Below are 22,188 nucleotides of genomic sequence, written 5' to 3'. Positions count from 1 at the left end.
TGGGAAGTTTCTAATCAGTCCTTTGATCCTAAGCGATAGCTTTGCTGGGCAGAGTAATTTTGGTTTAAGGTCCTTTCTTTTCATCACTTTGAATATTGTGTGCCAGTCCCTTCTGGCCTGCCAAGTTTCTTCTGAGAAATCAGCCGACAGTCTTATGGGAGCTCCCTAGGAGGGAACTAAGTGCTTTTCTCTCGCTTCTTCTACCATTCTCTGTCTTTAATCTTTGGCATTTTAATTATGATGTGTCTTGGTGTGGGCCTCTTTAAATTCATCTTGTTTGGGATTCTCTGTGCTTCCTGGACATGTTTGTCTATTGACCTTGCCAGGTTTGGACAGTTGTCAATCATTATTTTTTCAAATAGTTTCTCAATTCTTTTTTCTCTCTCTTCTTCTCCTTCTGGTACCCTGTGACATGACTGTTGTTACACTTGATGTTGCCCTTGAAGTCCCTTTAACTATGTTCAGTTTAATTTTTTGTTCTGTTCCAACTGGCTGTTCTTTGCTACCCTGTCTTCCAAAGTGCTGATTCAATGCTCTGACTCAGCTAAGCTGCTGTTGATCCCAGCTAATGTATGCTTCATTTCAATGATTGTTTTCTTTGTTTCTGACTGGTTATTTCTTATGGTTTCTATCTCTGTGTAAGATCTGAGTTTATCTATTCTTCCCTGGAGCTCACTGAGCATCCTTTTAACTAGTGTTTTGAACTCTGCGTCTGGTAGATTTCTTGCCTCCATTTTATTTAGTTCTTTTTCTGGAGTTTCCTCCTGTTCTTTCATTTGGGACCTGTTTCCTGTCTCCTGGTTGGGGCAGTCTCCCTGTGTTTGTTTCTATGTATCAGGTGGAGCTGCCTGTTTCCTGTCTCCTGGTTGGGGCAGTCTCCCTGTGTTTGTTTCTATGTATCAGGTGGAGCTCCTGTCTCCTGTCTCCTGGTTGGGGCAGTCTCCCTGTGTTTGTTTCTGTGTATCAGGTGGAGCTGTGTATCTCCTGTCTCCTGGTTGGGGCAGTCTCCCTGTGTCTGTTTCTGTGTATCAGGTGGAGCTGCCTGTCTCCTGTCTCCTGGTTGGGGCAGTCTCCCTGTGTTTGTTTCTATGTATCAGGTGGAGCTCCTGTCTCCTGTCTCCTGGTTGGGGCAGTCTCCCTGTGTTTGTTTCTGTGTATCAGGTGGAGCTGCCTGTCTCCTGTCTCCTGGTTGGGGCAGTCTCCCTGTGTTTGTTTCTGTGTATCAGGTGGAGCTGCCTGTCTCCTGTCTCCTGGTTGGGGCAGTCTCCCTGTGTTTGTTTCTGTGTATCAGGTGGAGCTGCCTGTCTCCTGTCTCCTGGTTGGGGCAGTCTCCCTGTGTTTGTTTCTATGTATCAGGTGGAGCTGCCTGTCTCCTGTCTCCTGGTTGGGGCAGTCTCCCTGTGTCTGTTTCTGTGTATCAGGTGGAGTTGCGTGTCTCCTGTCTCCTGGTTGGGGCAGTCTCCCTGTGTTTGTTTCTGTGTATCAGGTGGAGCTGCGTGTCTCCTGTCTCCTGGTTGGGGCAGTCTCCCTGTGTCTATTTCTGTGTATCAGGTGGAGCTGCCTGTCTCCTGGTCTTGGCAGGGTGCCCTGATGCAGTTGGTGTCCTGTGGGCCCCGGGGAAGAGTCTCCCTGTCCACCTGAGCTGGGGGCTCCAGGTGTGCCCTGTGTGGGATGCACGTCTCCTCCTAGTGTAGCTGAACCTGGGCTGCTGTTGTCACGTGTGTGTGGGATTGATCCTCAGGCTGACCGGCTTTGAGGACTGGCCCTGACCACAGCAGAGGAGCTGTTCTTTGGGGCTGACCCCACAGAGTTGGATTTGCTTCAGTGGGGTTCTCCTGCGTGCTGAGTCTACCCTTAGATTTGTTGTCTGTGAAGCTAATTGGATGGTACTTTGGTGTCGTCTGCAGCCAGCCCCCAGGTGTTTTGACTGTGGGGGTCTCTTGGGAGTTGGACAGGTGTAGGCTAAGTTTTTCCACTGCCTATGCCCAGCAGGGGTCCAGCTGGTAGGAGCTACGATGGATCTGCTGTTGGTGGCTACCTGTGCTGGGCTTGGAGGCTCCTGGGTGGGGCTCTGCTGCAAACTGCGCCCAGGTGACAGCAGTGCCAGGCTTGAGGCTGCTTAGCAAAGGGCACCGTGAGGCCACTTATTGCTTTTGGGGGGTTTGTGGTCCTTGGAGAGCCTTTAGGAATGTCTGCAGTCTTGTCCCAGGTCAGCAGGTCAGCTGCTTGTGAGGAACAGCCCCGGAATGAGGATTGGGCTGGTGTGTAGTTTGGGTAACATGGGGTCCCAGGAAATCACCAGGGCGGGGCACACAGTGTGAGCTGAGTTGATGGAGACTCAGACTTGGCACCTGCCTGTGCCGGCAGGCTCGGCGGTGGGAGGGTTCAGCAAAGGAGCAGGGGCGCCTGCGGCCCTCCTGTGAGGGAGGGTAAGTGCTTCTGGCCCTGCCTCCAAAGCCAGACTGTTCAGTCCCTCCCCGGGCGCCCCTGGTGCTCTTTGAGCTGCTGTCCCTTTGCTGGGTCTGACAGCAAGGGCGGCTGCCCTCAGGCAGGAGCCCTAGTCCTATGCGGGTAAATCCCCCTTGGTTTTCACAGCCAGGTGTTGAGGGAGGACTCCTCTTCCCAGAACTGGTGCTCTGGCGTGGGGCTGGGACCCCTCGCTCCTCAGGGGGGACGCCTCCTGATTCGTAACTGCCACACCGCAGGAAAGATGAGCCCCTTTGACATTCCTCTCCCTCCTGCCAGTCTGGACGCGGTTGCTTCTTTATGGTCTGAGTTACAGGAGGTTTGTCTGTCCAGCTGGTCTTCGTTCTGTAAGGTATTGTGATTTTGTTGTGGTCGTGGGTGGAGGCGAGCACAGTGTTCACGCGCTCTGCCACTGTGGGTCCACAATGAATTAGAAATGAGAAAGAACACTGACAGCCTGACCTTCAGATAGTTTGAGTTCTCAGGGAAAGGGGGGTCTGGCTAACTAGCCAGCATTGCTATGTAGCATCTGGTTTGTTATATCCACAGGTACAGAATAAATAACTGAATTGTATTTAACCAGAGTATCGGGAACTCAGTTCGCTTTGTGGCACTTTATCGATTAGACATAGAATTTGTATTTATTTTCTCAATTGAAAATTACACCTCTGCATTATGAGGGAAAAAATATATAACAGAAACCCTAACTTCCTACTTAGAGTATTGGATTGATATTGCCAAATAAATAGCTTAAAAAGAGAGAGAGACAGAGAGAGAGAGAGAGAGAGAGAGAGAGAACTGAAAAGATCCTCAGAGACAGGGAGAGAACAGGCTGTTGGTCTTTTAGTTAAAACAACAATTCTTACATTAGCAGGCTTGTACTAGGCCTCAATTTTATTTCTTTTGGCATTCTTTTTTTTTTTTTTTTTTTAACAGCAGTGATACATTTTAGTCCTTTTCTCTCATTTGTAATTAAAACATTTTTTATAAGCTTTTTTTTATTTCTTAAGTGTGAGGAGGGGAGATGGTGAAGCAGACCCCCACATGCGCCCTGACCGGGATCCACCAGCAAACCCTTCCTGGGGCTGATGCTTGAATCAACCAAGCTATCCTCAGCAACTGGGCCAGTGCTTGAGCCAATCGGGCTATTGGCTGTCAGAGGGGGGGAGAGAGAGAGAGAAGGGGGAGAGGGAGGGAGAGAAGCAATCTTAAGTTCAGGAGTTTACAAAACATTGTAGTGTTATTTTTTTTTCTTTTTTTGTATTTTTATGAAGTTGGAAAGGGGGAGGCAATCAGACAGACTCCCGCATGTGCCCGACCAGGATCCACCCGGCAGGCCCACCAGGGGGCGATACTTTGCCCATCCAGGGCGTCGCTTTGTCACGACCAGAGCCACTCTAGCGCCTGGGGCAGAGGCCAAGCAGCCATCCCCAGCGCCTGGGCCATCTTTGCTCCAATGGAGCCTTGGCTGCGGGAGGGGAAGAGAGACAGAGAGGAAGGAGGGGGGGGTGGAGAAGCAGATGGGCGCTTCTCCTGTGTGCCCTGGCCGGGAATCGAACCCGGGACTTCCGCACACCAGGCCAACGCTCTACCACTGAGCCAACCGACCAGGGCTGTAGTGTTCTTTATTTTACTTTTATTTTCCAAGTTTTCTATAATAGAGATGCGGGGTTTTTTGGTGTTTTTTTTTTTTTTGTATTTTTCCGAAGTGAGAAGTGGGGAGGCAGTCAGACAGACTCCCGCATGCGCCCGACTAGGATCCACCCAGCATGCCCACCAGGGGGCGATGTTCTGCCCATTTGGGACGTCGCTCTGTTGCAACTAGAGCCATTCTAGTGCCTGAGGCAGAGGCCACGGAGCCATCCTCAGCGCCCGGGCCAACTTTGCTCAAATGGAGCCTTGGCTGTGGGAGGGGAAGAGAGAGACAAAGAGGAAGGAGAGGGGGAGGGGTGGAGAAGCAGATGGGCACCTCTCCTGTGTGCCCTGGCCGGGAATTGAACCCGGGACTCCTGCACGCCAGGCCGACGCTCTACCACTGAGCCAACCGGCCAGGGCCGGAGATGCGTTATTTTATAACAAGGAAAAAGTAAGACTTTTTTTTTTTTTTTTAACAGGGACAGAGTGAGAGAGAGGGATAGATAGGGACAGACAGACAGGAACGGAGAGAGATGAGAAGCATCAATCATCAGTTTTTCATTGCAACACTTTAGTTGTTCATTGATTGCTTTCTCATATGTGCCTTGGCTGTGGGGCTACAGCAGACCGAGTAACCCCTTGCTCAAGCCAGAGACCTTGGGTCCAAGCTGGTGAGTTTTTGCTCAAACCAGATGAGCCTGCGCTCAAGCTGGCGCGACCTCAGGGTCTCAAACCTGGGTCCTCCGTATCCCAGTCCGACACTCTATCCACTGCGCCATCACCTGGTCAGGCTAGTCAGACTTTTTAAAAATGAAAATTAACAAATAAAATACCGAGTTCTGGTTCAGACTATGTTGGAGCAAGCACACTTCCCCCTGCCCCTCCCACTGAACGCAGACACAAAGCCTGGACGGACTGCACAGAGCAGCCCTCTGTGGACTCAGAAGCGTGCGTGGGGCAGGCAGCACGGTGACAACTGTTGTTTTATCGTGTTTTGTACACCTGAACTTGGCTAAGGAAGGAGCTCTCAACACACACACACACACACACACACACACACACGCACGCGGTAATCTTGTGAGGTGATGGACATGTTAATTACTTGACTGTGATAATCCTTTCACAATGTATACAGGTCTACCAAACACCACACTGTACACCTTAATATTTATAGTCTGTCAATCATACCTCAAGAAAGCTGGGGAAAAAATCAATCTAAAAAAGAAAAATATAATAATTAAAATTTTAAATCACTAGATGGGCTCCATACTAGAATGGGAGTAACAGAACAAAGTCAGTAAACTTGAAGATGGACCAATAGAAATGATCTATTCTGAATAATAAGGAGAAAAAAATATTGGGGAAAAAATTGAGTAAAGCCTCAGGGATCTATGGGAAAAGAGCAAAAGATCTAATGTTCATGTCATCCGAGTTCCCCGAGGAAGAAAAGAAAGAGTTCCACGTAGAAAAATATTACTTCAGGGCAGTAATAGTGTTAAAGACCATCCAAGGTCAGTAAGTTTTCAAATCTTAATCTGTATAATCTAGAAGCTGAGAAAACTCCTAACAGGATGAGTGCAAAGTCATACACATACAGAATCAGCACAATTAAAATGATGAAAACCAAAGCAAAGGGAAAAAAATGGAAAGCAGTGGACACATGACATGCATGCAACACGGATCTGGATGACCAGACGTTTCACCAGAACCAGGAAGGTGGGGAGGATGTTACTCTGTTGCTGAGGAGCTGAAAGAACCGGTATCCACGATTCTACATCAAAATTCCAATAGGGCTTTTTGCAGATATAGACATGATGAGTATAAAGTCTGACGAACTAAAATAGCCAAAATATGTTGAAAATCATCAAACTGGAAGAACCACAGTACCCAATGTCAAGACTTACTATAGAGCTGTAGTAATCAAATAGGTGTGCTACTAGTATAAAACAGACAAATAGATCGTTGGCACAAAATCAAGTGCTGAAATAGACCCAGGTGCTGTTGGCTTGATCTAATGTGTTTACTAAATCTTCTCTTTTCCATAGGTAGAGAGTCTCTGTCCTCAAACTGGCTGGGTTGAAATTGATCCTGATGTTCTCTGGCTTCAATTTGTTGTTGTCATAAAAGAATCTGTCAAAGGTAATTGAATTTATAAAAATAGAAATACTAACGTACACCTTTGTTTGTAATAAGAGTGTTCCTCGGGAGTCTATAGAATTGTGTGGGTTTCCTAAGTTATAATTATACAAATAGTACTTTATTGGGGTCATTGTCAATCAGTTTTGACCAAGGACGATGGAAGGGCAAACAAAAGCGTTACTTGGGAGTTGGAAACTTACGTATTTTGTTAGAAACCCCAGCTGTGTTCTGAGAATGAGAGGAAGGGACAGAGTTATAAAGACAGCAGAAGGGAGCCTTTCAAAGAGTTATTATACAAGTGGTTTTGAAGGAGCTGTGATCGGTGCTGGCAACTGGACTTCCATTATTCTGTACACGACTGACTGCTTATATCTATTGCTAGGTGGAAAGTTTAATTTTTATTTATTTTTTATTTTTTTTATTTTTTTGTATTTTTCTGAAGCTGGAAACGGGGAGAGACAGACAGACTCCTGCATACGCCCAACCGGGATCCACCCGGCACGCCCACCAGGGGGCGACGCTCTGCCCCGCCAGGGCGTCGCTCTGTTGCGCCCAGAGCCACTCTAGTGCCTGGGGCAGAGGCCAAGGAGCCACCTCCAGCGCCCGGGCCATCTTTGCTCCAATGGAGCCTCGCCGTGGGAGGGGAAGAGAGACAGAGAGGAAGGAGATGGGGAGGGGTGGAGAAGCAGATGGGCGCTTCTCCTGTGTGCCCTGGCCGGGAATCGAACCCGGGACTTCTGCACGCCAGGCCGACGCTCTACCACTGAGCCAACCGGCCAGGGCCTGAAAGTTTACTTTCTAACAGAGTTCAGTGATGCAGTCAGTCCTAAAAACTGTATCAGGATGTAGCCATTGGGTTCAGTGAAGTTCAGTGTCACACAGAGGGCAAGTTAGGGCAGCTTCTGGGAGGCCTCCCTGTGCCATTTAAGAGGGCTCTCATCACCATAGCAACTTCATTTCGCTAATTTTCTTTCCCAACACCCCTCCCCCGTGTTTTTCAGGGGATATTTGCAGTTGATAGTGAAACATTCTCAAGGGATGGTGACAGACAGCGTCTCTGTCCTCCGATTTAACTTAGCCAGAGTCTAAAGGCTCACCTTCCTTCTGTATTCCGGCTTGTAGCTAGTGCCTGTTTGATTTCCTATTGTGTACAGAATACAGAGGATTATAAACAAAATCTTATACTTAGTTCCTGCTGGCAGGAGTACAACTGAATAACCTTTGTTGTAGAATAAGGTTTTGTTTTCTTCTGTGTGGCCTCTTGATGCAAATGCCTTCCTGGCTCAGCTGTGGTCTGAAATCTTAACTCTTTGAGAATGTGTTCAGCGTAGCTTTTTAAAAGAACACGGTGAAAGATGACTTATAAAGGTAAGTTCTGAAAGACCTTTAACTTTGTGTTTCTGGCTGAATTACTTCTCACTTTTTTTTTTTTGTTGAAATATTTCCAAACCTATAGGAATTTGCAAGGATAGTGCATCGAATACCTGTATTCCTTTCTCTGAGATTCAGACATGCTTTGCAATGTTTGCTGTATCTTCCTTTGCAAATTTCTCTTGACTGATCCATTTGAGGTTTGGCTGTGTGACATAGTAACCTGTTGTCCCTAAACGCTTCAGTATTCAGTTCCAAAGGTAACTGCCATAGGGCAATTACCACACAGGAAATTTAACATTAATAGCTGTCTGATAGTTGTTGGTGCAGACTGGACGCCAGCAAGAACCCCAATTTTGGGGTGTGGTGAAGAAGCATACTTTGTTTAGAGCAAGATCGCTCAACTGTGATTCAGCCTGGCTGTGAGTCTCCTCTTCCACAAGGCAGCTCAGCTCTGCTCTGCTGTTTAATCTTAAGTGTTTCAGCTCCAGCCCAGCGAAGACGAGTCCTCTATCCTGAACGAAAAAGGGGCTCCCAGAGCCTGAGGAGAGCGGGCTTATATAGACAGAAGTCCCCGCCCCTGGCCCCTGATTGGTCTGTCTTCATGCAAATAAGGACTCCAAATCGTCGCAGTTTGATTAGTTCAAAAGGCACTGTCCCGATTGGTCAGAATGAAGCCATTCTGATTGGTCAGTGAAGAAGCTGAAGGCTAGAGCGGTCCAGCTCTGATTGGATGGGTAAAGCCTCAGTCCTATTGGTTGAAATAGGATTCCAGGAACTCCTCTATATAAGGGCTGGCTCAGGCGGCCGGGATGCAGTGTGAGCAGGTCGTTTGGTGCAGGCTTTTCCCTAAAGGGCAGGTTGCATGAGAAGTCGTTGTGTGGAAACGACTGCCAGGCTCCGCTTTTTAAAATTTGAGCCCCGTTAGCCACCGGGAGCCCTTCTTTCTCACGGTTAACGATAGTAATGTTTTCTAATTCTTAGTCTTCACGATTCCCCTGTTGTCACAGTCATGAATAACTTGTTTTCAATCTAGAACCCAATCAAAGACGAGGCATTGCATTTGGCACTCCGCCTCTGTCGTCTCCTTTAACCTAGAGCGTGTCCTTTGTGACAGTGACATTTTTCAAAATTACAGCCCAGTCTGGTAGGCTGTCCTGCATTTGGGACTGTCTGGTTATTTCCTCATGGTGAGGTTCAGGTTTAGTATGTTTGAAAGGGGCAGGGCACTCTTTAGGGGGTGATTTGCTTTCCTCTGCTCAAACTGAAGTTGTCTCTAATTTTCCCAGTGGGATAAAATGCTTTTTTAAAAGACCATCCCATCACAAAAAAATTTGCTATATTTTAAGAAATTTTGCCCCCCCCCCCACCTCTGAAAAACAATCCCATTGCGTTTTTATTTGTACCTTAGCATCTGTTTGCATGGAAAAATAACACCTGAGTTTTAATAATGATACTACTTTTGTTGGGATTTTCCTTTATTGCCATCAATCTTTTATCAAGATATCAAAAAGAAAATACAGTCTGACTTACTTTTGATAGCGTTTGTGTTTTTCTAACATTTAAAGCCAAAAGGCCATTTTGCTATTAGAATATGACCTTTTTTCCCTTTTAAGTAAAAAACAAAACAAAACAAAAAACCCACTCAAAATCATCTTAGTAATGCTTTCTTTATTAGCTCCAATTGCGTTATTAAAATGCCAGTTGGTTAATGGAAATATTAGGGAGAACACTTTGTAGAGTATGTGATTGTCTAACCACTGTGCTGTGCACCTGTAACCAATACAAAATAACATTTAAACAATAAAAAGAAAGAATAAAAGAAGAAATGCTAAAGCTAGCTGTTTTCCCTAAAGATTATACTCATTACTTTTTTTCCACCCTACAATTTATAGAAAAAAAAAAAAAAGCTTGTTGGCTTCTAAGCATGTATGTTATCTTTATCTTTTAGCTGCAGGGATAGAGATGAGTCAAGTTGTGGGTCTTGGCATTTCAACGCAGAGAGCGACTTTTATTACCTGGAACAAGTAAGTGCAATATGCCCTCTATTGCTGGGTTCACCCCACGGTGAGCACACCGCCGAGAAACTTGCTGTGGCGGGGGGGGGGGGGGGGTTAAACTTGTGGATTAAGAACAGTTTTGAGCCTTGGCCGGTTGGCTCAGTGGTAGAGTGTTAGCCCAATGTGTGGATGTCCTGGATTCGATTCCCGGTCAGGGCACATAGGAGAAGTGCCCATCTGCTTCTCCACCCTTCCCCCTCTCCTTTCTCTCTCTTTCTCTCTCTCTCTTCCCCTCCAGCAGCCAGTGGCTCGATTGGCTCGATTGGCTCGAGTGCATGGGACCCAGGCACTGAGGATGGCTCCATGGAGCCTCCACCTCAGGCACTAAAAAGAGCTGGGTTGCCAGTGGTCCCAGATGGGAGTTGCTGGGTGGATCTCGATCAGGGTGCATGCGGGAGTTTGTCTTTCTGTCTCCCTTCCCCACACTTGAAAAAAAAAAAAAGAGTTTTGATTGGTGAAGCTGGATGAAAGTAATCCTACTTTCTGGCTTACTGAAATATGCTTCCTGCGTGTCATCTGGGCTTGCCGAATATGAAATCATACCAGTAAGAGGACTGTTGCTATTCTTAAAATTATCCATTCGTTTATTTTGCTGAGTTTTTTCAAATAAGCCTTGGTTGACGATCTTAAAAATTAGTGTATACCTAAAAAGATTCAAGGGAACCTAACAGACTTCAGAAACCCAATACTATAAGTATGGTTTATATTTTCTGTCCAAATTTAATATTTAAGCTCATCTTGCATAAGACCTATATACAGATTAAACATGTTTACAATATCCTAATAACTACCATACAGTGAATGGCTGTGATAGGACTTCAGGCTCCATTATTCCTACAAAGAAACCTGCTATTTTGGTATTGTCTGTTTTCACAGAGAAAGAAACTGAGGCTCAGAGAAGTAAGTTGTTCAGGGTCACTTAGTTAATAAATAGAGCAAGATTTCAAGCTATCTTTTTACCCCAAAGTATAGGCTTTTCCACTTCCCCATTTGCCTTCAGCACATGTGATTTTTATTTTATTTATTTATTTGTATTTTTCTGAGTGAGAAGCAGGGAGACAAACTCCCGTATGCTCCTGACCGGGATCTACCAGCAAACCCACTAGGGGGCGATGCTCTGCCCATCAGTGGTTGTTGCTCTGTTGCTCAGCAACCGGGCTTTTCTCAGTGCCTGAGGCAAGGCTATGGTGCCATCCTCAGTGCCCGGGCCAACTTTGCTCCAATAGAGCCTTGGCTGCGGGAGGGGAAGAGAGACAGAGAGAAATAAGAAGGGAAAGGGTGGAGAAGCAGACGGGCGCTTCTCCTGTGTGCCCTGGCCAGGAATCAATCCCGGGACTTCCACACGCCGGGCTGATGCTCTGCTGCTGAGCCAACCTGCCAGGGTCTGATTCTTATTTTTAAAACAATAACAAAAACACGGTAAAATGTTTCTTTGTTCCAAAACGCCAGACTCCAAAGAGCATCTTGAGTTTGCGGCAAGGAGGGGGAGGCAGACTGGTGGTGGAGGGTGGGCACAGGGGGAGACAGACTGGTGGTGGGGGGCAGGGCACAGGGGGAGGCAGACTGGTGGTGGGGGGTGGGCACAGGGGGAGGCAGACTGGTGGTGGGGGGTGGGCACAGGGGGAGGCAGACTGGTGCTGGGGGGTGGGCACAGGGGGAGGCAGACTGGTGCTGGGGGGTGGGCACAGGGGGAGGCAGACTGGTGCTGGGGGGTGGGCACAGAGGGAGGCAGACTGGTGCTGGGGGGTGGGCACAGGGGGAGGCAGACTGGTGCTGGGGGGTGGGCACAGGGGGAGGCAGACTGGTGCTGGGGGGTGGGCACAGGGGGAGGCAGACTGGTGCTGGGGGGTGGGCACAGTGAGAGGGCTCAGAGATGTCATCAGGCTGAACTCACAGGGACCTGGCCTTTAAGTCCATGCTGGTATTTCTGGGCATTTGGAAGGATAGGATAGAAGTGACAGAGAATACAAGAGAAAGAACGAGTTAGGAGGTGATGAAGGTGGGAAGTGTTTGGCTCGGGGCAGGTGCATGTGGACACCCCCCGGGGGGTCAGAACACTGGTTGGGTTTAGAGGGAGCCATGGCTCCTTCCTCCAGGTGGGTGCTCTTTCTGTCACGAGGTGATCCGTCTTAGGTTGGTCCCTGCACCTGCTGTCCCCCTGAAACTCCCCCAGCGCCCCCGTCTAACTTTCCACTGGGTGACGTGGGTATAGCACGTCTGAAACAGGTAACATGTTTTTCAGATGAAGTGATAGAGGAATTCAGGTCGTCGCTGTGCCATGCAGACAAGGGCTTCTAAACAGTGGCACTGTTGGCCATTCGGGCCAGATAAATCTTTGCTGTTGGGGGCCGACCTGGCCTCTACCTGCCAGATGCCAGCAGCCTCTTCCTCCGGGTGTAACACCACACGTGTCCCTGGAGTGCACAGAATCACTCCTCGTCGGGAGCTGTAGACATCCGTGAGGTCCGGAGAAGTAGGGGTGTCCTCTGGCGGGGTTATACGGATAGAAGAGAAAAAGCCTGAGGATTTGGACAATGACCCCCCCCCCCCCGCCCCGCCCTCTAATTTAAAGGGAATCAGGGAACAGAATGCTGGCAAACGGGATCGTGGTGCGTCCGGGAAGGGAGCGATGGGAAGTCGAGGTGGGGTGTGTTCCTCGGGAAGCAGCCGGCTGGAAGGGTAACAGCGGCTGGATTTGGAGATCTGGTCTTTGGTACAGAGCCTGTCCTTCTCGGAGCCCGAGGGTGGTCACTCGTGGCACGAGGCTCGGAGGGTTAGGAAGCGTGGTCTTCGTGTGGCGATGGGACCGCTCACTTCTAGGAGACAGAGAAGAGTCGATTCCAAGGCCGTTCACTTGCCTCACTGGTGGTGGTGTTGTGGAAGGTACAGTGTTCTTCCTAAAACAATGAAATTGTGAGTTTCTTCTTGGCTGTCCTTTCTGGAGATGTTTGTTTTCTTTTAAGAGTTTTTGGATACTTGGCTTGTAGGAACAGAAATACCAGATATTAAGGAAAGGACAGAAGGAGGGAAGGAGGAAGGGAGGGAGAGAGGGAGGGAGGGAGGGAGGGAGGGAGGAAGGCAGGAAGGCAGGAAGGGAGGGAGGGAGGGAGGAAGGGAGGGAGGAAAGGAGGAAGGCAGGGAGGGAGGGAGGGAGGGAGGAAGGCAGGAAGGCAGGAAGGCAGGAAGGCAGGAAGGGAGGGAGGGAGGAAGGCAGAGAGGGAGGAAAGGAGGAAGGCAGGGAGGGAGGGAGGGAGGGAGGCAGGAAGGCAGGAAGGCAGGAAGGGAGGGAGGGAGGAAGGCAGAGAGGGAGGAAAGGAGGAAGGCAAGAAGGCAGGGAGGGAGAGAGGGAGGGAGGAAGGCAGGAAGGCAGGGAGGGAGAGAGGGAGGGAGGAAGGCAGGAAGGCAGGGAGGGAGGGAGGGAAGGAGAAGGCAGGAAGCCTGTATTCTAAAATAACTCTCCATGATGTCCCCTCCATGTTGGTGGCTTTGCCTTCCTTTTGTGCTAACAGAAATGGTGAGCTGTTCTGTTTCTTCGGTGACTCCGTCTCTCAGGGAGGCTCCTGACACCTAATCTCAGATCAGGGTGTGTGCCCACGGGTAACACACCTGAGTCACCGGTGCCAGGACTCGCCCGGGCACTGGGCACTCCAGGGGGCGAGCCGTGTGCTGGTGGCTGACCGGAGTGGAGGTGAATAAGAGCCCCAGCCCCCAGGAACGGACAGTCCCCTGATCCAGGACAGAAATCCCTGTGTCTCCTCAGCACCAGATAGCTTTTCTCTCTCTCTCTCTCTCTCTCTCTTTTTTTTTGTAGTATTTGATACTTGTGTTGATGCGTCTTACTGATGAGTCATGACACAAAATATATTCAGAGCCACAGAATGGGGGGGCGTGTAGAGAGGTGTGAGGCGGTTCACTTACAGGATTGCCATTTGTGTGGGCAGAGAGGGAATAACCCCCCTCAGTGGACATTGGACTGTAGGTGACTGCCTGAGCTCCATATTCTGGCCGGTCCTCTGTGGTATGAGTTTATATGGTGCTGCTTGCTGTCTTCTCCTGGATCGGACCGACTGCTGTTGTGCGTAGGCAATTGAGCGCTCCTCTGTTTGACTTCCCTGGTCGTAAACACGCAGAAGGAGGAGGATGAGACGCCTGTCTGTTCACAGCAGGGTCCCCGGCTCCCGGCACAGATCACGTGTCAACACCAGACTCGAGTGTGTCAGGAGCCGCTGTGTAGACTGGCTCCGAAGGCTCAGGTCAGGAGCCGCTGTGTGGACTGGCTCCGAAGGCTCAGGTCAGGAGCCGCTGTGTGGACTGGCTCCGAAGGCTCAGGTCAGGAGCCGCTGTGTGGACTGGCTCCGAAGGCTCAGGTCAGGAGCCGCTGTGTGGACTGGCTCCGAAGGCTCAGGTCAGGAGCCGCTGTGTGGACTGGCTCCGAAGGCTCAGGTCAGGAGCCGCTGTGTGGACTGGCTCCGAAGGCTCAGGTCAGGAGCCGCTGTGTGGACTGGCTCCGAAGGCTCAGGTCAGGAGCCGCTGTGTGGACTGGCTCCGAAGGCTCAGGTCAGGAGCCGCTGTGTGGACTGGCTCCGAAGGCTCAGGTCAGGAGCCGCTGTGTAGACTGGCTCCGAAGGCTCAGGTGCTGACAGGTGTCACTTCTGTCGAGAGCACAGCCTGGCAGGGCGACGTTCTCCCACCCACCGGACTCCTCTTTGGCGTCCAGGCGAGGACGTGAGACTCTGCTGGTGCGAAGCCTGTGCCCTCGGAGCTGGCGGTCCTGTGGAGGAGACGGACGTGTGCGTGGATGGCAGGGGTGCTCCCCGATAGGGCTCTGCCTTGTAGAAGGCCCCAGCCTCGGTAGCGGGGTGGGGGGCTGGGCGGGGGGTTGGGGAAGGCTCCCGGAGGCTGGAAGGGGAACAGGAGTCGGCTCCGTGGGAGAGCAGAGCCCTGGAGGGTCAGAAGGGTGCGTCCGAAGCATCCACAGTGCTTCGGAAATCAGGGGGGAAGCCGGGCGGCACCACGCCCGAGCCTCTGTCTCCTTATCTCCTTCCTCATGCTGACCTCATTTCCGGCCACCAGCCCCCTGCCCTGGCCACGTTGGCTTGCTCTCTGTTTCTTGAACGCCCCCCTCTGGTTCCTGCGTCTGGAAGGAGCCGCTGGGCACCTGTTCTCTCCATCCCACCCTTTCTTACTGAGAGTTCTCTTCTTCTCTTCATTCAGACCTGACCTCAGAGATTACTTCTTCTGGGACTCCTGCTCTGACCACGTTATTTTATCCATTGCTTTGCCTTTTTATGTCCTCTTTCTTTTTTGTGATAGAGAGAGAGAGAGAGAGAGACAGACAGACAGACAGACAGGGACAGACAGACAGGAAGAGAGAGAGATGAGAAGCATCAGTTCTTTGTTGTGGCTCCTTAGTTGTTCAGTGATTGCTTTCTCATATGTGCCTTGACTGGGGGGCTACAACAGAGTGAGTGACCCCTTTATTAAGCCAGTGACCTTGGGCTCAAACCAGCGACCCTGGGCTTCAAGCCAGTGACCATGGGGTTATAACTGTGATCCCAGACTCAGGTTGGCAGCCCCATGCTCCAGCTGGATGAGCCTGCACTCAAGCTTGGCGACCTCGGTGTCTTGAACCTGGGTCCCCCGCATCTGGTCTGACGCTCCATCCACTGCGCCACCGCCTGGTCAGGCACCTTTTCATGTTCTTCATTTCCCGTCCCATTATCTAAAATCTTTCCTTATTTGCATGTTTATTTACGACCTCTCTCTCGGAGAAGTCAGAAGTCCATGAGGATGGGCCTTTCTGTCTCCCTGTTCTCACTGGGTCCTAGGACGGTACCTGGTGCACAGCAGGCACTCAGACCTGTGGGCGGTGGCCGTGGACCTGGCGAGGGCGACAGGGCTCCCGGCCCGGGGAGGGGGCTTGGCTGGGGGCAGGCGTGGGCCTCCTGTCGGCGGTGGGAAGCTGTCAGAAGACAGTGAACACGAGAGTTCAGGAACCGAGTTCAGGTTTTAGAGAGAATATCCTTGAAGCAACGTGAACGCTGGACTTGGGGAGAGGGATTCGGACGAGGCCGTCTCTTTGAAGGCTTCTGATCTCCCACCTGCAAGGACCCCCACCCCATTAGATCGGTCCCTTGTCACAGCATAATTGTTGTATGAGAGGGTATTTTCATGGACTCCTCTGTTTCCTGCCCCATCTCAGAGCATGAGCTGCAGGGGGTCTCAGGGAGCCGCGGGGGGGGGGGCATGAGCTGCAGGGGGTCTCAGGGAGCCGCGGGGGGGGGGGGAGCCTCAGGGAGCCGCGGGGGGGGGTCTCAGGGAGCCGCGGGGGGGGGTCTCAGGGAGCCGCGGGGGGGGGGTCTCAGGGAGCCGCGGGGGGGGGGGGCCTCAGGGAGCCGCGGGGGGGGGCCTCAGGGAGCCGCGGGGGGGGGGGCCTCAGGGAGCCGCGGGGGGGGGGGGGCCTCAGGGAGCCGCGGGGGGGGGGGCCTCAGGGAGCCGCGGGGGGGGGGCCTCAGGGAGCCGCGGGGGGGGGCTCAGGGTCCTCTGCCCCCGGCGTTCGTTGGGAGCGGTTGAAGGGTGCCCTGAGCTCAGGCGTCGCTGGGGCCGGCGGGGCAGCGGGTCCGGGGGGACAGGCGGCATCTGCGAGGACGTGGGCGGCCTTGGGAGCAACGGGGACAGCAGCCACCTGAGGGGAGGGGGCTGACGGCGGCGGCTGGCCTGGAGGTGTGGGCTGGGGGGGTTCTGCGGGGAGGTCGTTCCTGAGTGTGGGTCTGATTTCTCAGAGAGAAGGGGCCCAAGGGTGCCGCCCTCAGCGGACACTGGCGTGCACCTCCCATCAGAGCGAGAACAACCTGTGGAGGAAACGGGTCGGCTGCGCTGAGGGGAGGGGGTGGAGGGGCAGAGCCGTGCTGTCCTGGACGCTCAGGGACAGAGGAGGGGGCTGTCTGGAGCCGGCGCTGCAGGAAGGCCAAGTTCAAGTGGAAGAGGTGCTGAAGCTCAGGGGACACTGGTGACCACGCTGAACGGTCTCTGGTTGAGGTAGTGGGGGCCCTGAAGAGACAGGGAGGGGGCTCAGCGAGGTGGCGCATCTGGGGTCAAGAGGGGTGCTTTTGGTTCTGCGTCAAAGATGGGGAGACTAAGTGTCTGAGAGACTTCTGGTCAACATGGCAGTGCCGGTGAACACGCCCTCACCTCCTCCCACACCCACAGCCAAGTCACAGCTGGACGGCAGAGCAGCCGTCACTCAGAACCGCCTGAGATCTGGCTGAAGGGAAGTCTAGGGAGTTCAGGAAGCCACATCAAGACTGGTAGGAGGGGCGGGGACAAGGGACGGGCTGGTCCCACCCTGCAGGAGGTGGTTTAAAATCAGGAGGGATGTCTCAGGTGTGAAGGTCCACCCCTGAAGGGCAAGGGGTCCCAGCCCCAGCCCAGGCCCCCAGCCCAGGCTCCCAGAGCCGGGAAGAGAAGTCCCACAGCTTCTGGCTGTAAAACCAGCAGGGACTGTGGCTGAGGGAGACGAGGGAGACGGAGCTGCTGGAGTCCCAGGCGTTCCTCTTAAAGGGCCCACAGGGACTGCCTCAGACTCCCTCCCTCTGGGCTCCAGCGCTGGGGCAGCAGCTTGAAGGGCACCAGGGGCCCACGGGGAGGAGCTGGACTGTCAACATCAAGGGGGGCAGTTTTCTCTCACACAGAAGTGCTGGCAGAGGTCACTGTTCCTTCACTGAGACACCTCCCTCCCTACAGAGCCAGCAGGTGGACACCATACCTGAGTCCCCATCCTCCTGGCTCTCACTGTTCACGCCACCCAGCTGGACCCTGAGACCCCTCCCCACCCAACCTGCTGGCCCACCCAAGCCGTTACCAGTGACTTTTCCATACAAATGGCCTGTGTTGTCTCCTGCTTTGGACTTTCTTAAAATCTCAAATAAGCAGCATCTGGCCTCTGTGTGCCCCATACCTCTTGCTAAGTGGCCCCAGGCCTGGCAGGAGCCACAGCCAGCGTTGGTTCACAGCTTGGCCCCTCCCGGGCCCCTCCACGCCCAGCACAGGTAGCAGCCATCTGCACAGTGCTCTGTAGCTCATGCCAGGAGCCCCAGGCAGGGCACAGGTGGTGGCTGACCTTGCACCTCCCGGGAGGCCCCAGAGCCAGTGCACCTGTGGTCAGCTCCAGATCACCCTGGGTTACAACCGACCACCTCCCTGGACCCACAGAAATGCCACCCGATATGCTTTGATGGGTTCGTGTGCCGTGCAGGCTGGTTCTGACGCTGACCTGGGCCCTGGCCCCTTGGCCGCCTCGGCGGCTGCGGCTCCTTGGACAGCGTCCGTGGGAAGATGGAAAGAGCCATCAGCTTTACGGGTTCTTTGGGAGCCAGACATTTAAGAAAATCTTTCTCAGGTCACTAACTGGTCACACAGAAAGCAGAATAGCACTTTCAGAAATGTCAACAACCACACAACGGGGAGCAGGCACTTTGGCAAAACTAGTTTGGAAAGGTCACGCACCGACAGCGACTGCTCCAGCCCTGGTCCCTGGACGGTGCGGTTCTCCCTCGGGCCTGGTGAAGTCTTGTTTTGTTTCGTACAATCACATGCCTGGAGTACAGGCTCGTTTCTTGTAGCACAGGCTTGAAGCCTTGGAGCAGCAGGTCACACGTCGCCTCGGTGGGCGGTAGGCTAGACCTCGTAGGCTTGGGTACACGCACCCTCCCGGTGTTTGCACAATGACAGAGTCACCCAGTGACGCCTTTCCGGGGATGCACCCCCATTGCTGAGCAGCCTGTGGTGGTCACGGTGAGGCCTGTGGCCCGATCTGTGGAGCGTTAGCATTTCAGTCGTAGAATGTTTCCAGTTAACCAAGTTGCAGATGTGCCCATGGGTGTGGTCCGCTTAAATAAGAGTGGGAAACGCCGCTCTTGGGAACTGAACGTGGTGACAGGTGACAGTCACGCGGGAGATGGGCTGGCGGGGTTGGGCGTAGGAGTTGAATAGATCTCAGCGGCTGGTTTGCAGGAAGCCTCGAAGGAAGAATGATTTATTTCTACGCCGTCCCTCCGTTCTTGACTTTTATTGTCGTGTTGACCCAGGGTTGATCGAATCCTTTCATTAGACACATTCTGGTCGGCCGGGTAGGCTGCTGGTGGCCAGGCGAGCCCTGAAGTTGACAGGTGTACAAATTGGGTCAGTCTGTCAGCTCTTCTGTGGGTACAGAGGTTTTTATCGGATTCTGTATACCAAGATAAGTGTGAGGAAGGGGAGAAGACGTAGCTTCTTTATCTGGCTTTTAACAGGGAATAAGCAAATTGTTAAAAGTCTTTTCATTGGTCTTATTTTTTAGGAAATGTACCCATTGTAATGCTTTAAAAAGGATATCTTTTTGGCTAGAATCTGATTAAAATTTCTTGTTGTATATACTACATAATAATGGTTATGAAAGGTGTTCAGTTTATAAATCAAAGAGAAGGAAGTCATTTGGAAAGCCCCGTCTAATTACCGGTAAGTAAATCATACTTGGAAAGTCGTTGTGACCTCTAATTTTGTCTTCTCTTACGGCAGATCTATTAGATAACATAGTCTCTGGTTAATGCCGAGTTTCAAAACATTGTTTCCATTTTTCTTAGGAAAACCGGCAAACATTTTCACAACTTCATTAGTTGGCAAGATCTACGTGCTACTGAACTTGTAAAATCTTGGAACAGTTCTCTTATCATGAAGGTAATGTCTTTCTTCTCTGCAAGTTGGAGATTCCTGTTTTTCTTGTAAATGTCCCTTAAGTGTAGGCTTCATTGTATAATCTCCTGCCTGGGCTGCTATTGGATGTTCATAAGAGAATGCATACACACTCGTCCCCACACCAGTGAGATTTAACAATAGTTACCCCAGAGCGTCTGTGGTAGACTGAAGTCCTTAACAACTATCCTTCAAGAAGTCTTGAGGTGGACCAGAGATTCACACGTCAGTGAGAATTCATGTTTTTGTTTCTGGAGAAATGGTAAAAATGCAGACTTGTGTCCAGAAAAGATACGGCAGTAATGCCCCGAGTTCCTCATCTTTGGTTATAAAGCGCAGAACACACATTGAGAGGCTTACCTGGCAGGCAGTCAGTAAACTTACCCTAACCCCTGGCAGAGGGCGCAGGCGGGGCTGGGGGCTGGGTGCAGGGATGGCGTCAGCTCCTCGCTCCTGAGCGGGAAACTGAGTCACAGGGAGAGAGTTTTCCATTCCTCAGCTGTGGTGAAACCACAGTATTTGTTGTTCTAATCAATATCACTTATTGGTTATTTTAATACTTCTAGTGCCACACAGGTGCCATCTCGGCTGGGGTGCCCGCACCTGACCATGTGGGGGGCACCATTTTTACTTGCTAAGTGTTTGGAAACATTAATTTTAGGTAAAAACAAACACGAATATATTACAGGGTATAAGAGCAATGCATGAGTGAGACACTGGCCGTAATAGCGTACACATTGATTTCTTTTTCTTTCTGTTAGTTTAACATATAAAAAAATGCACCCTGCCCTGGCCAGATAGTTCAGTTGATTGGAGCATCGTCCCCAAACACGGAGGTTGCTGGTTCGATTCCCCGGTCAGGGCTCATACAGGAGGAGCTTGGTGTCCCTGTCACTCTCTCTCCCCCTGCCTCTCTCAAGCAAAACAAAACAAACAAAACAAAACAACAAAAAAGTCAGTGACTTCGTAGATGAGCTCACTTGCTGACTTGATTGCTTCTTTGTCCGTTCTTCCGGAAGGTTCTCTGATGGAAAGCAGGGGGTGAGCTCGTACCAGTCACTCTGTTTCCTCGAGGCTGGGCTCAGGGCTCACCACCCAGACAAAACTCAAGAAATATTTGTTCAGTGTGTGACTGAAAGCACTAGTGTTCAAACTCGTAATACTTTTGGGGGTGAACTCCAAACCAGTTATCTAAATTTTAACGGAAAATCCCTGAAAGATCCTAAATCTTAATTTTCATAGAGAAAAGTATACTGTGCTTCTCTGGTGGAAGAACCCCCCACCCCCCCGGTTCTTTTGAGGCATTTTTTTTAACATATAACAAATCAGAAGAAGGATGATGGGTGGCTACTTTCAAAACTTTTAAAAGTCTTCAATTTAATAAGTCATGAAAATATAAAGAAATGCCGAAGGTTTGAGGACTGACCCAGGGGAATGGAGTCAGGTGGCACTGACCCTCGTGACGAGAGGGATCGGGTCTGAGGGTCTCGTGTGCCCTATCCCTGCGGTTGGTAACGCTGTGTGTGCAGCGCAGTGGAAATCTCCTAAAGAGAGTGGAACTTTAAATATTCTCCCAAAATCTGTGTTGAAAACATTAAACTGGGACTCACTGTTCAAAAGAAAGGGACAAGACTGATAGACATGCGAAGAGAACTCAGCCTACACGTTTTGAATAACGAGCTAAAAATGGAAGAAAAGGAAGTTCCTATTCCTGTTTTTCAGTAAATAAACCCAAATCTTTACATTTATTTTTGGGAGAGGGGTGGGTGGGAATAACAGAAAAATGGAAGAAGTGGGTAAATTCTCCATAAATGAATGCTTCATAAAACATCGGTCTCAGAAGTTGAATTCTCCTAGTCCTCGTAGTACCATCTTTCCTCAAAAATAAGACAGTGTCTTATATTAATTTTTGCTCCTAAAGACGCGCTAGGTCTTATTTTTAGGGGATGTCCTATTTTCGGGGAATCAGGCTAGGTAGCAAGATTTGGGGGTTTTTTTGTTTGTTTTTAGTATGTGTTACAAACTTCAAAACTCAGAGCTTATTTTCTGTGTAAGGATTTGTTTTTAAGGTGAGAGGAGGGGAGATAGACTCCTACATGTACCCTGACCAGGATCCACCCCAGGAACCCCATCTAGGGCTGATGCCTGAATACTGAGCTATTTTTAGCACCTGAGTCTGATGCGCTCCAGTGGAGATATCCTCAGATATTCCCGGGCCACACTCAAACCAACTGAGCCACTGGCTGTGGGAGGGGAAAAGGGAGAGAAGTGGGGGAGAGAGAGGTGGGGTAGGGAGGTAGAAGCAGATGATCGCTTCTCCTGTGTGTGTCCTGACTGGGAATCGAACCTGGGATGTCCATACGCTGAGCCACACTCTATCCACTGAACCACCGGCCTGGGCCCAAGGCTTTTTTTTTTTTAATTAAAGATTTTGATTATTAAGAGTAAATTTAAAATTGCATATGTTTCCTCTTCGATCATTAGGTACGTATAGATGGTTTAAACATCCCAATTTAAGTACTTCATGTGTAGGGAAAATTCCTTCTGGGTTAATACTAACTTGATTAAAAATACGATTAAAAGTCATAGCAATATATTATAAAATTAAACATATTACTAAAAAAAATAACAAGAAAGCCTTCTCCCTTGACTCTCCCCTTCATGTCCATCATGAAAAGTAGGGAAAGAGGTAGAAAACAGTGACTTTAAAGAGACTTTTAGAGGGACGTGAGCCTACACGATTGTCCTAAGTCCTGAGAACACTCTGAGGAGGTAGGTGACTTGTTTG

At 50.6% G+C, this 22,188-nt stretch overlaps 1 protein-coding gene and 1 long non-coding RNA gene across 4 annotated transcripts in view; one reads left to right on the top strand and one right to left on the bottom strand.

Annotated features, from left to right (window-relative positions):
• LOC136379798 (uncharacterized) overlaps nt 1-22,188 on the bottom strand; it is a 555,021-nt gene that overhangs the window by 384,637 nt on the left and 148,196 nt on the right. The window lies entirely within an intron of this gene.
• The window catches only part of GK5 (glycerol kinase 5), a 53,673-nt gene that overhangs the window by 7,086 nt on the left and 24,399 nt on the right, over nt 1-22,188 (top strand). For all 3 annotated transcript variants that reach the window (XM_066347357.1, XM_066347358.1, XM_066347360.1), the window contains exons 2-4: nt 6,147-6,240; nt 9,563-9,638; nt 19,292-19,385. In XM_066347357.1, the coding sequence (XP_066203454.1) occupies nt 6,147-6,240; nt 9,563-9,638; nt 19,292-19,385 (264 nt within the window). The remainder of the gene's footprint in view (nt 1-6,146; nt 6,241-9,562; nt 9,639-19,291; nt 19,386-22,188) is intronic.

This window comes from Saccopteryx leptura, chromosome 8, assembly GCF_036850995.1.
Source record: "Saccopteryx leptura isolate mSacLep1 chromosome 8, mSacLep1_pri_phased_curated, whole genome shotgun sequence".
Taxonomy (NCBI): Eukaryota; Metazoa; Chordata; class Mammalia; order Chiroptera; family Emballonuridae; genus Saccopteryx; species Saccopteryx leptura.
The sequence above is the reverse complement of the archived record's forward strand: the minus strand, read 5'-3'. Positions and strand labels throughout refer to the sequence as shown.